Genomic DNA, 14452 nt, shown 5'->3' with positions numbered 1-14452 from the left:
GGAGCTGGACCTCTGTGTCCGGGCTGAATGATGGGGGTGGATACTCTATAGCTTAGTTCAATATTACTCAGAGCTGGTTTCTTTCAAAATGCCCCTAAAATCTTATGTCCCAAAGGGCATGTTTTAAGGAAGAGGAACCAAGCTTCAGAGGGCAAGCAAGCAAGTTGGTAATGTCGTCTAAATGACAAATGTAGCAATAGTATGTTTTTCCACCAAGCTTGTTTTATTTTCAGTTCAAGACTCAATGATGCCAAGAAGAGCCCATTAAGGTATTGTAACGCTGAACTCTACAGCTGTTTCTCACTTGTGAGATCTGAAGTGCTGGTTTATAGATGCAAATATCAGTACCAGAAACTTTCTGAAAAAGCCCTTGCAGCCACCCAAGAAAAGGAAGTTTAACTTCTTTTAACAAAGTTGAGTGACACCGGGCGAGGCGGGAGAACAAGAGATATATACACTTGGAATTATCTGTTAAATTACCATTTTTTTATAATTGTGTAGGGGAAAAATAGAGTTACAGAATGTAAGGTCGGTGAAGTAGTTTGAGTTCCTTGGAAGAGCTACAGCACCATGAGGTAAACAAATAAACTAACATGTTTATATATGACAACAAAATTCTTTGGTTTTGGTGAATCACTATATCTTGAATTTTTGCTCCAAAGAAATCTTGGGCTCTATTCTTTCAGATGATTCTACTTCCTGCTTGAATTGATTCCTCACTCAGGTTGGCCACAGCGCTGGCCTACCCAACCTTCCCTTCAAACCTTGGTATGTGTTTGTATTATATATGCAGGATAAAATCCCTTCAGCGATTTCCACACATCCAAGGGCAAAAATAGAGCAGCTGAAAGATCTACCCATACTCTTGCCCTTCTTATGTGGTGCTAGAAGCTGGGAAACTACTCTTCCTCTAGAATGAAGACCTGATCCCACAAGCAGCTAACTGTGTACATCTGCTCAGTAGGGTGCAAGGCCATTTTCAAGTCTCCTAGCCTTTTACCTGCCGCCACCACTTAATTTCAATAGCAATGTAGTGTGTTGCTGTCAACATAAAAATGGTTGAAAACTGGATTTCAAGAAACAGAATTCTTTTTTTAAAGAGGACTTAACATACGAGTTTTGCCTCACAAACTTTGCAACTTACTTTTAAGTAACCAACATTTCTACATCCCCTGCCCCACCCCAAAACAGCAAATGTTTAATACAAAAGTTATGAATTATGTTGTATAAAATTTAAAAATCTAGTCAAAATTACATGTTTAAATATTTAATCTATAAAGTAGGTGGAGAGAGAAGTAGGAACTTAAATATGATAAGGATTATCAATAATAATGACAAGAAATATTTAGTGCAAACACTGCAATAGGAGGATTTCTCGGATGAAATGAGAATAGAAAGACTTCCTAATTTGTACCAAAATAATAATCATCATCATCCCAGTTCTGCATACAGTCTCTTCTATAAACACAACATCGGTGATGAAATGCTTATTTGCAAAATAACAGCTATATGAAAATGTGCTTTGCTGGATTCATTCACTTGCCTCAGAAACTCTATTTAGCTGGAAAACCTGTGAACACAAACATAACTACAGTCAGTCAGATTTCTCATTGTACACAAACAGCTTCGCAAAGGCAGGCTTCTAATTAATCAAGGGTAGAAAGCTTCCTTTTGCCTCCTGATTTGCTTGCATTATGTCATAAGAAAAAAGAAAAGCTGGAATCAAACAACCATGTAATGCAAAATTCCATTAAGCTATACTGGGATTTCCCGGGATTTGTACAATTCATTAGCTTAATTCAAGACAAGCTTAAGACCCAGAAAACTGAGGATGGCAGAAAAGTGAGCTTCTCTTGGGAATTACAGGGACAGAACTACCTAAACTGTATAGAAACATATACATGTATGTGACTACAGCAGCAAGAATGTTACTCGTCCCAAAATGGAAAGAAGCAGAAGTCCCAGCAAAGGAAGAATGGATACAAAAACCTATGGAATATGCAGAAATGGCTAAACTTACCGGAAGAACCAAGAAATCAAGATAACAAACTTTTTACAAAAGAATAGAAACGGTTTATTAGATATTTACAGATAAATTGTAAAGAGATAAAAACATTGGCAGGATTATTGTGATAACCTGCAGTTTCATAAGAGTATATATTTAGATGAATAAATGAGCAAATTAACTTAATTAGGATATGCATAGGATAGTAAAAATAAATTTAAGGAACCGCAGAAAGAGGGGGGAAGGAAGTCAAGTTTTGAAATGTCAATGATTGTAACACCAGCGGAATGTATGAATCTGAAAAGTGTAAGTAACATTTAAAAAGAAAAGACAACTCAAGTCTGAATATTGTGTGAACATACCTATAACGGAGCATGAAATTGAATGCGCATTGCTATTGCCTGTTGAAGCTTTTCTTCTTTGGCTCTTCTACAGTGGCAAACCTAAAAGAGAAACACAAGTGAGCATTCATCTATAGCCACATTCTCTATATAGCATGATTTTTTAAGGTTTATGGGCCACATGACATGAATCAACTCACATTTTTTTATCTTGGAGCATAATTTGCTAACCAGTCACATTGCATTTGATCATTTTACTGTGAAAATCAACAGGAAAACAAACCACATTCCAAAAGCTGGCTTTTGCCTTCAAGCATGGGACATATTTTGGGGCACTACTTTTATTAGCTGCACATGACTTACAGTTTCCCTGATTGATATGGAACAAAAATAAAAGCTGTACATTCTTCAACCATAGAAGCCTCTAACCACCAAGTAATCTTTGCCATTATTGGCCAATGTAAGCAATTTCTACAGAACTTTTAAATCTCATTGATTTCGGTGGGATAATTTAGTTCTTTTCCACGAATCAACAAACTAAAGATGCTTAATTTTGGTGGAATCACACCCCATTAGCCCAAGAATTTGTGCCTGTGCGAACAGACTTCCTCTACTTCTTCTCTCTCCCATGCATGCCCCCCATTTCCTCTGGAGTATAGGGGGAATACCAGAACAGATTTGGGGAGCAGGAGAAGAGAGGGAGAGGAAGTCCTGTTGCACTAACAGCACAGGCAGTAATTTTTGTGCTAATGGAACTTGATATATATATTTTCAATTGCTGTTTCATGGTGTGAATTATATGTAATTTAGGCTGCCATCCTAAACCCATTTACCTGGGAGTAAGTCCATTAAGTCTCTTTGGAGTCATGGAGGCTTACTTCTGAGTATTGTATCTTCCTGTAATGATTGCTTTAGAAAGCGGGCTTTAGAAATTAGCTGTCCTTTTTTGCATTCCAAAATTTAAAACAATTTATTTGAGGATATTTAGCAAATCTAAGCACAGCCTTGCATAGTACACCACACTGAGCATTAAAAGTACTGAGGATGTCGCAAAGATTATGCCACAAATTGGTGAGATACTTGGACAAGAGCTTGTGGTGAAATGCAGGAAGGCTCAAGGATAATCTCTCTACCCAAGATAGCAACACATTTCTACTATACAATTCAAAAAAGAACAAAAAGCCTATTTTTCAAAACTGCTGAAGAGAATCATTTTCTATCCCATAACAGCTTCTCTGCTGGACATTTTCATTCTATTTTTTAAGATTTAAGTTATGCAAAACATAATTCATTTTAAAATGTAAGGGAATTTCACATACTGTTCTCTTCTCCATGAAGCTACTAAGAAAGTCATCTATTTCCGTTTTCCCTTCCAGAAAGTCTTCTGCAATAGTGTCAGACTCTTCCTCAGCTTCGTGAGCTGCTACTTTCAGTCTTGCCTGCAGAGCACTTGCACTACAACTCTAAGCAAAATTGGAAAATGCTGGGTGACAAAAAGATTCCGATTGCAAAATGAAATAAGTGGTGATGTATTGTTGGTAAATTGATTGTTCTGACTGTATTCTGCTTTAATACTGCAAAGCCACTCTAGGGGGGAAAAGGTTTTGTGAAGGGCCTGAAGACATATAAATCTAATAAGTATGGCTATACTTAGTTCTAATTTAGAAATATTAAGGAAAAACTGAACTATTAGCTTGTTTGTTTATACAGCTCAAAAACTACATGCAGTCATTATGATTCCCAGAAAGAGATGTAAGCTGGTCAGAGGTAGGAGACCATTGTTAGAAACAGATATGAACACTAAGAGCTAAATGGCACCTTAAGCCAACAATGGAATGTCTAGGCGTGCTTATTTATAAGAAGAATACAAACTGAAAATTAATGAACTACAGCTAAAATATGATGTTCATTTTTCACATGGTCTAGTCCTTCCCCTGCCCACCCCCCTAATATTTTTAAGAGGGTCTCTTCTCCCATCTTCAGAGAGCAGCTGGAAGCGGGGAGGTAAAAAAAGGTCCTCCTTTTCTTCTACTCTGCTGTTTTAATCCGATATCTTAGGTGCAGTACTGTGCCCAGAGTTCGGAAACAGCTCACACTAATGAAATTCCCGGTCGCAAAATGCGCCTAGAACAATCGGAGTTTTGAACACTGTAGACCTGTGGTTCTCAAGATGTTGCTGGACCACAACTCCTACCTAAATTATAGCAGTCTCTGCTGTAACAGTTTATTCCCCTTAATTGGTGGGTCTTACAGACTAATCCTAACCCAGGCTAGATAGCAGATGGGCAAGACGGATGTGACATAGCCACCGCCGCATTTATAGCTCTGCTGCTTTTGCAGGCCAGGGTATAAGGCCAGAGCAGGCAAAACCCAGCTCCACATTACGGCAGTTTAGGCAGCAGAGGCTCTAGTGGATTCTGAGTCAGCCCAGGCACACCATTTTGAGATTTTCTGCTGGACTGGGAATAGGGACACCTCTGTCCCATGCAATGTGTCTGGTCTGGTTCCCCTGCCCTATCTGGCAGATTGGAGGTCTGGATTGCAGCCTTAGGGGAACATTTACCTAAACTGAAATAGTACAGCCTACTATCTCATGACTCTCCCACCTCATTGTGGTGCATGGCAGATCATGGGATCTGGCGCAACCTTCCAATCTTTAACCTACTTTATAGGGGTCCTGTGAAGATAAAATGGGGCAATACCCACTTATGTTTCTTTGAGCTCCACCTTCGGATATAAATGTGAAAGAGGCCTGGAACAGACCTAAGCTAGAAGCTATCACTACATCTTGTGATAGTGAAATCTGTGCGTTAACTACACACTGGGAAAAAGCACTCCCTTTTGATATGCAAGCGGGACAGAGCTTACCTCGCCCAGTTCATGCTGCCGTTGCATCTTCTTTTCAAATGTAGCCTTCAGCTGAGTAAGCTGTTCATACTACAAGAAAAGAATGTCTTGACAATCAAACTCAAATATTTTCTTTCCAAGCTCCAGAAATAATTTCCCTCCCCCTTCACTTACTTTATCCAACACCGCTTGTCTTTTCGTCTCCAAACTTGGTTCCAATAAGAGGTTTTTTTCTGCAAAGTAAACCCACTGTTCAATTTTAGAAGGTTACCGTTTACTCTCACGTTACTCTATAAATTACAGGTATTCTGAAGTCTTACTTGCTAGCTCTTCAATACTTTTCACTAAATCATCCTTGTCATTAATGACTTGCTTCAACTGGGGCAGATTAACAAATTGTTCCAGCAGGACATCTTCTTGCTCATTCATGTCTGTCAGCTGCGATATGCTGCATTTCAAAAGAAACACACCTACATTTAAGATCACCTAAACATTTTTATCCACAAAGTAGAATCTAAGCCTCAAGTACCTCTTAGGTTCGAAATCCTAAACCTCTCATTCCTCACCTTACTGAAGATACGTTGCATGCAATTTCATTTTATGATCCTGATGCTGCAATTTTTTCAGCTGAAACACCCAGATGAAGATGACTGGAATATTTTGTTTTCCTCCAGAATAGGAACACTTCTGAGAGAACATGACCTTGAGCTAACTGCTTGTGCTATTAAGAAGCATTTTGGCTCCACTGAGATGGACGACAGAGCGCTCCTATTCTTTTCAGCCTGCAGAAACGTATTCAACCCATTTGTTGCAATATCCTGTGTTCTGGGGGAATCACTGTACAACTAATCTGATTATAGCCACTGATGGATCATTTTCACGTGCCAGTGTTTCACAATTGGAAGTACTTCACTTGAGGTTTTCTAAGAATTTCAAGTTTTCTAAGAACATGAAAGAACTGCTTTCAGTTTCTCCAAAGGCAGTTTTTTAGGTGCAGATCTAGCTATGAGTGGAGCTGGTTTGCACATGAAAAATAATACATTTTTAATGATACAAATATTTTTACCTGAGTTCCAATAGTTCTGGAAATGCATCAGGTACATCAGGCATTTTGTAACTGAATCCATTAGGGCTCCCCTGAAAAGTTTATCAAGAAGGTAAGACAATGAATGGTATTTCACCCGAAAATAGATCGTGACTAACAGATTTGTGAAGCAACAGAAAATTATTTGCTGTATTACTATAATATGAAAAGATGACTCAATCTAATTCACCAGTGTAGAATAATCCATTGGACATAAACTCTGAAGCAACAACAAAAGTCTATCTAAGCCTCTATGACACAGATTTTGTACTCAGCAGCACTCTATGAACTTATACCACACACAAGTACAGTGGTGCCCCGCAAGACGAATGCCTCGCAAGACGGAAAACTCGCTAGACGAAAGAGTTTTCCGTTTTGGAGGTGCTTTGCAAAACAAATTTCCTATGAGCTTGCTTCGCAAGACGACAATGTCTTGCGAGTTCCTGCTGGTTTTTTTCCTCCCCCCCCTTTCCTAAGCCGCTAAACCGCTTATCAGCTGATCCGATCAGCAGATAAGCCGCTAAAAGCCTCTAAAAGCCGCTAATAGCGCTAATCCACCAATCCTTCAATGGGCTTGCTTCGCAAGACGAAAAACCCGCTAGACGAAGAGAATCACACAACGGATTCTTTTCGTCTTGCGAGTCACCACTGTATAGAGATAAGATGTAGGAAGATGTGTTTTATATTTTTTTAAACATTCGTTTTCCAATATGTAGGTTGAAGGATAATCAGACTGAGCATATCCTCAATTGATAAAAATATTGTTTTTCAGATCACTGGGAAGAATTCCATTGTGTTCTTCCAACAGAGCAATCCTCTCTCTGGCTGTTATGTCCTGACCCCCAATCGACTATGAAACAGCAATTCTGGCTCATTACATGACTCCCACCCATAGTTCTTTGGATTGTACATGGACATAGTGCACATGTAAACTGTCTTAAGACAGCAACACTGGAGTGAGGAATGAGATACTGGGTTGTATCCGACTAAGCTCTACTCAGAGCACAGCCACTAAAATTAATGTTATAGGTGGAGCACTATATTGTGGTCTGGTTTACGTGGGCAATACAATTGGAGTTGGGGGCTATTTTATGCATGGAGTCAATCTGGACATATGGCAGCCTTTTCTGTCCCTGATTTTTTTCAATGACTAGATCAAGCAATCTATCAACATCATAAAGCACTTTAAGTTATATTTCTGCCCAAACACCCCAAATCCTTTTATATGATCTGTGGTTGGGTTTATGAGGCGCATAAAAAGTTTGAATTATAGCTATCACCAGACATACACACCTGTGATATGGTTTCTGCTGTTGGAACAGGTAATGGCAGATCTGATATCATGCCAAAGGAAGGAGCCGCAGGTCTGTCTGCAGTGTAGCCAGAAGAAAGTGATTCTGCAAGTGGCACAGATGTTATAGACCTATTTGTTTCTTGTGGTAGGTATGGAGAAAGAAACGGAAAGTTCTGAGCATAGGGAGGAATTCCAGCTGGTTTGTTGTAAAGGCTAGGGGGAAAAGGAGGGAAACAATTTACCATCAGCAACAGTTTCTGGAGTGTTTTCACTACTAACTCAAAGGAAAGGATTGCCGAAGTATAAGGAAAGTATCTTGTCAAATACCTCACAATGATTCACTCTAATAACCCGTTCATCTGTACCAAGGTGTCTACTAACAATGCGAGTGTAACACCTTCTAGAAAATCAAGTGGCCCAGCTGTCAATACATTTTGGCCCAAGCAGTTAGCTGTTGGCACATCGAGACTTAGATTGAATCAATGACTTTAGGCATGCCGAACGGCTTTGTGCCTACCCGGTGGCATTTTTTTTAGCTCCCCGCCCTACTGTAGAAAAGCAGACATGCCCCCCCCCAGCCATATTACACATCACCTTTCAAAGCCCCCTCATTTCAAAACAGATTTGCAATGCGGCACCAAGAGAGGAGGGTTGCTGTTAGAGAAACACAACCTTGAAGCCCCTCTGGGTATGTGAAAGTGGTGACAGTTATTTAATGTAAAACATTAACGAAATCCTTTATAGAGATTTTTGTTGTTGTTATGAAACATTAATTCAAAGTTAGTCGATCTTCTTGGCACAAGACACAAGGCAAGTATGAGACAGCATCACTCTAGTGCACTCTATCACAGTTATTTGAACTTCGACTCTGCCGAGTCAGAAAGTTCTGGAGGTGGTAGATGGGGTAGGCCTGGCTCTTTACCAGAGTGGCTAACCTATGGTTCTCCAGATGTTGTTGGAGTATAACTTCCACCATCACTGAACAATGGCCATACTAACCTGAGCTTATGGGAGCAAAGGTCAAACAGCATCTGGGAGGTCACAGATAAGCCATGCTCTATACAGTAGCTACAGCAATGGACCACCCTACTCTCATGAACTCCTGCCCTTTGTTGCCATGTTTTGCACCTGTGTCACAGGATAGCTACTCATGCTATAATTGATCTGTATCCTTCACAACCAATTTCACACATTCCTATGTACATTTCTAAGTTGAGACAGATCCAGAACTAACCGTTTTATCTTAAATAAAAATAGTTATAGTTTGCTGTGACACCCAAAGTACTCAAACTGTGGTTTCCAATTCTAGCCTGGAGGCAAAATATGTTTCTGGCAGTTTGTCCAGTTTGGCTATTACAGCAAATTATACTTATTATGAACCGGTGAGGGAGGAACAGTAACAAAATGTGCACGGTGGATAGAGGAGATACAACTGTTTGGCCGTGATATCCAAATTGGGCCCATAGCTTATCAACTCAAGTGTAAGGGAAGCTTTAAGAACGCTACTAAATTATCAATCAATCTTTATTATGGTCCAGAGACCCAACAAATCATTACAAATCAATACACAATTCATACAGCCTACCTCCAGGTTAAACAAGCATTTTGTTTAGAATATGGGCTCATTTGTTCTTGCAACCACCGATAAAAACTTTGCCACTGCTAACGTTCTAGCATTTGTCCGGTCTTCCAGTAGGAACCTGACATAGTGAGCCTCTGATTTTCCCAGGAAAGGTACCAGCAAGGGTAGTATCAGTTCAGCCCTGGCCTGCTCATATTTTGCACAATGCAACAAAATATGTTTTATGGAATAGATGTCTTGAGCACACGAGCAAAGTCTGTCCTGGTAGGGAACTCCTCTCAACCTGCCATCCAACACTGCAGAGGGAAAGACATTTAGTCTGGCTTTGGTGAAAAACCTTCGGTAGTTTGATACTGTCAGGTTTTTAATGGAAGATGTTGACTTAAAGACATACCCATATTGCAGTGTTTCCCAAACGTTTTTGGGCAACGGCACACCTGTTTACTGAAAAAAAATCTCGCGGCACACCACCATTAAAGCCCCGCCCCGTGACGTCAGCGCGCAGCGTCACGCCGGGAGGGACGCACAAAAGTGAAAGTTTTTTCCCTCGGCAGCTCCTCTCAGCTGCGCTCAATACGCCTCGGAGCGCAGGAGCGATGCCTCTCTCTGGCTCTCCCTCCGCGCAGGCTGAGGGAGGGAGGGAGGGCACGTGTGACCCGTCTCTGCTGGGAGACCAAACCCAGCGAGGCGGAGGCGCCCAGGCAGCGCTGCCGGCTGCGAGGAGGAGCGCCAGGCAGCAGCAGGAGGCGCGGCTTCTCCTCGCCGCCGCCGCCCCGCCTCTCGCCGCCCGACTCGCCCGCCTCCCTCCAGGCATCTCGCGGCACACGAGGCAACTTCTCACGGCACACTCGTGTGCCGCGGAACACCGGTTGGGAAACACTGCCATATTGAACTCCTACTGCCAGCGGACTACAGACTGCGTGTGATCGAGATCGCAAGTCGCTGTGTGCATTATCCCATAATCTTTGCTTTAAAATCTTTTGGGTGCCTTCATAACCCAGGTAATACAGTTGGGGGGGAGACAGGCCAATAGAGGTGGCTTTTTTAGCCATGGTTTTCTGCCATTTGCTGACAAATTCCTCATTGGTCAGGTGTTGATACAAACCCTTCCCTAGATTAAACACTGAAATCCTGAGCCAATGTTTTAGGGCAGCCCACCACGCTTTAGTTGAAATTGGACATTCACCAGATTCTAACAGAAGTACGGAGTTGGGGACGCAGTTGGGTACCTGCAGCAGAGATCGTATAAATTTTGCCTGAAAGCCATCTAGCTTTGGCAGGTCCCCATTATGCCAGACATTTGCTAAATTATGTATCCAGCTTGTTTGCAATTATCATCCTTATTTTCTCTGTTTACACTTACTATGGAAATGATGTTGAGCTGGGAGCCAAAACTGGAGGATTCTTCCAAAATTCATCAAGTACACTTTGAACTATTTTTCCAAGGTCTGAGTGCATTGTGAACTGTTAAGAGATTAAAAAGCTGTATTTAATTTTCAGAATTAAAGCATGATATACAAGGCAAGTCATTTTACACTGACACCAGGAGGTCAATACAGGTGCCACTGTTACACATTATCTCACCCCAGGGGCTGTCAATACAGAGGATTCAATCTGAATTGTTTCCATGATTAAATACAAATTGAGGTTTGAAATAAGGGATCATGAGCTCTGCAGAATACATACACAGGATTTGTGGTTTTTTTAATAAAAAAAAACACCTGAAATAAACTGGAAAAACACCTAAAATGCTATGGCTTCTAGTTCAAAAACTAATCGTAAAAAAAATCTTTCTTTTTCTATATAGAGCACATACTTTAATATTTCAGTAAGTGTATTTCTTTGAAAACTTTTTTTTGCAATAGAATATAATTGCTGCCACCCATGTGTCCTGGAAAAGACATGAACAGTTTATTATATGACCACCACTTAAATTTTCAAGGAAAATGATACAATTGCACATACATTGCTTATTAATGGGCAGGCCACATACACTCCTTGTTTGTCCATTAAATGATGCCGTATTGGAGGGAAAACACTGATGACTGGTTTTTCCTGAGGAAACTGAGGCGGAAGCAATCTGTGAACACCAAAATATATTACCATCACTTTCATGTAAATAAGATATCTGGGTTTTTTTTTTAAAAAAAAATAATAAATCTCTATTTGAATACTCTTCAAAGCATATGGTTTGCATTGGAAATGAAGGCAATTTCCTTCCTTACAATTACTACTCTACAGACAATAGCAACGTTTATCATTTAAATTATACTTAAATTATAACAAATGTTAATTTCAACTATTTACAAATACAAAAAAACCACAGTCCTTAGGCCAAAGCAAGCTAGTCAAAGGTCTTCATCCTCTGTCCACAAATCAGCAAACTATCAAAAAGGTCACTGTATACATTCAGTCAGCCCCAAGCTCATCGCTCCCCTGTGTGCAAGGAGAATGAATAGTACATGTACACTTGGCCAACTGTCTTGTTCTCTAAGGTGAATATGCATGAGCTGTGGTGAGCTTCTGGCTTGCACACACTTTTATCCTCACATGCAAGAGGAGCAGAGTATAAACCTTCACTTTGCACTTAACTACTATAGTTCTGAAAAGGGACGCGGATGGCGCTGTGGGTTAAACCACAGAGCCTAGGACTTGCCAATCAGAAGGTTGGTGGTTCAAATCCCCGCAACGGGGTGAGCTCCCGTTGCTCGGTCCCTGCTCCTGCCAACCTAGCAGTTCGAAAGCATGTTAAAGTGCAAGTAGATAAATAGATACCGCACGCTCCGGCGGGAAGGTAAATGGCGTTTCCGTGCGCTGCTCTGGTTCGCCAGAAGCAGCTTAGTCATGCTGGCCACATGACCCGGAAGCTGTACGCTGGCTCCCTCGGCCAATAAAGCGAGATGAGTGCCGCAACCCCAGAGTCGGCCACGACTGGACTCCCTTTACCTTTTACTACAGTTCTGCAAAACCAACCAAATGAATTAAAATGAACTATGACCAAAAAGTGCATTCAGGTCCTGGGTTGCTAAATAAAACAACAGGCCAATTGTGTTTTTGCTCATCTCAGCCCCAAGGTGTGCAAATCTGACCAATCTTTAGTAGAGGAAAGGATTGTTTCCCCAAATTGCGAAGCACAGCTTAAACATATAAAGTGACATATAAGCAGATCACACAGTACTTACATGTTAATATTTATTGTCAGGTTGTTTACGGTAAATGGCAATCGATACTCCACATCCTTTTGTATTTCAGCTATACTGTTAAAAGAAATGTAGGTATTTACCAAGGGTCACCGGAACACTGAAAATCGTCAAGCTTTTAATGATTCCGGCGAGTTAAACATTTTAAAGTTCAAATGATTTTAATGGGAGAGTTAAGCTAAAATCTCTCTCTTAGGGTAATTCATAGAACCTTAGAGCTGGAATGGACCCAAGGAACATGTAGTCCAAACCCAGGCAATGCAGGAAAATGGTTTTAAAAGTGCTTAACTTTCACTGGATATGCCCCATGTTCCAATTCCTGCTACTTTCTGTCATGCTGACTTGCAACCAAAACTGAAAGAAACTGTGGAATGGGCTTTGAAGGCATTCTGGTGCCTCCAGCTTTTTTCTTTTGGTACCAGAAAGCTATCTGGAGCACTTTATACCCCTGTACAATAGTTAATTAAAGGGATGTGGGTGGTGCTGTGGGTTAAATCACAGAGCCTAGGGCTTGCCGATCAGAAGGTTGGTGGTTCAAATCCCTGCGATGGGGTGAGCTCCCGTTGCTCGGTCCCTGCTCCTGCCAACCTAGCAGTTCGAAAGCACGTCAAAGTGCAAGTAGATAAATAGGTACCGCTCTGACACGAAGGTAAACGGCGTTTCCACGCGCCGCTCTGGTTCACCAGAAGCAGCTTTGTCATGCTGGCCACATGACCCAGAAGCTATATGCTGGCTCCCTTGGCCAATAAAGCGAGATGAGCGCCGCAACCCCAGAGTCGGTCACGACTGGACCTAATTGTCAGTGGTCCCTTTACCTTTTACAATAGTTAATTAGGATTGGTGGGCCAGGATCTCCTCTCTTGACCTCATTCCCAAACACAGTCTGCCAGCAAATTTGGTTGCCACAGACGCCACTACGTACTCTTCTCTCTCTGGGTTGCATGTACAATACAGTGGTACCTTGGGTTACATACACTTCAGGTTACATACGCTTCAGGTTACAGACTCCACTAACCCAGAAATAGTACCTCGGGTTAAGAACTTTGCTTCAGGATGAGAACAGAAATTGTGCTCCGGCGGCACGGCAGCAGCAGGAGGCCCCATTAGCTAAAGTGGTGCTTCAGGTTAAGAACAGTTTCAGGTTAAGAACGGACCTCCAGAATGAATTAAGTACTTAACCCGAGGTACCACTGTAATGACTAAGCCATTTATTTTTATATTCAGGACTGCGGCGAGTATTAGCTTCCCCTCCATCAGCGCCGCACCCACTATCGCACCTTTGCCTGTCTTTTCACAACTTTGGCTCTCTCCTCTGGATTTCGCTTCACGGACTTACGGAGCCGTCAGTCACCAACCACCTTCGTAATAAACACTTCAAGTCACGCTCCTTCGCTCGCGTTTCAACAACAACAAACCACCTGGTCTCTCAAATGTATGGAGAAGCTGGAATAAGCTCCAGATTCAGAGCAATAATAACTGCTAACCGCGTTGCAGTCTAGATCCTTATCCGACAGGCATTCCCTGTAAACATTGTCAGCCGGATAAACATCCGGCTCTCCACCCCCAGCCGAAGTTTGTAACTCCAGTTCTGAGAAAGGGGTTGGGGAATAAACTGGCCAACTTGTTTCTCCCCCCTTTCTCTCCCCCCCTCTCCCTGACACCCCTATCCCCCCTAGGCAGCGCGCCACTCACGCGGCGTGGGCGCTCCGCAGGGACTCGATCTGCCGCTGCTTCTGCTGCTGGAGGCTGGTGAGAGTTGGCGGCAGCGCGGTTCCACCGGCCGACGAGGGCGATGAGGAGGAGGCGGCGGCCCCGCCACCGCTGCCGGCTTTGGAGAGCGGGAAGAGCCAATTCATCCTCCGCTTCGCGCACCGAGCAGGGCAGAGCGAGACCGGGCCCTTCCTTCCCTGCTCCACCGGCGCCGCTCTTCCCGCTCCTGGCCTCGCTCGCCACCCGCCACAACAAACTCTCCTCAGGCCGCCAACCTTCCTCCTCCTGAGGGAACAGGAAGCCGTTCCTTGCTGTCGCGAGCGCCCTTCCCACCGCGTCATCGCCGCTCGGCATCCATTGGCGGGAGCCGCCGCCAACGTCAGCCCGAT

At 42.4% G+C, this 14452-nt stretch overlaps 1 protein-coding gene across 1 annotated transcript; it reads right to left on the bottom strand.

Moving 5' to 3' along the window:
• Positions 1–202: 202 nt before the first annotated feature.
• On the bottom strand, positions 203–14419 carry VPS37A (VPS37A subunit of ESCRT-I). Its single transcript, XM_083460039.1, has 12 exons — positions 14046–14419; positions 12336–12410; positions 11119–11233; positions 10517–10617; positions 7571–7784; positions 6260–6330; positions 5514–5641; positions 5368–5426; positions 5215–5283; positions 3666–3809; positions 2368–2448; positions 203–1570 (listed from the first exon to the last, which is right to left on the bottom strand). Exons 1-11 carry the CDS (start codon positions 14402–14404, stop codon positions 2368–2370), a joined length of 1416 nt encoding a protein of 471 aa, XP_083316165.1. The 5' UTR covers positions 14405–14419; the 3' UTR covers positions 203–1570.
• Between the last annotated feature and the right edge of the window lie 33 nt (positions 14420–14452).

This window comes from Podarcis liolepis (genome assembly GCF_965112155.1).
Source record: "Podarcis liolepis genome assembly, chromosome: 9".
In the NCBI taxonomy this organism is placed as follows: Eukaryota; Metazoa; Chordata; class Lepidosauria; order Squamata; family Lacertidae; genus Podarcis; species Podarcis liolepis.
Note: the sequence above shows the minus strand (reverse complement) of the source record. Positions and strands in the feature narration are given on the sequence as shown.

Excerpts from the sequence above, each read along its gene's own strand:
- VPS37A (XM_083460039.1), bottom strand. The coding sequence starts at position 14,404 with ATGACGCGGTGGGAAGGGCGCTCGCGACAGCAAGGAACGGCTTCCTGT. Across the intron at positions 7,785-10,516 it reads AGCTCAACATCATTTCCATA|CCTTTACAACAAACCAGCTG; the intron begins GTAAGTGTAAAC and ends TTTTCCCCCTAG. Across the intron at positions 2,449-3,665 it reads GCTTCATGGAGAAGAGAACA|GTTTGCCACTGTAGAAGAGC; the intron begins GTATGTGAAATT and ends TTTCTCTTTTAG.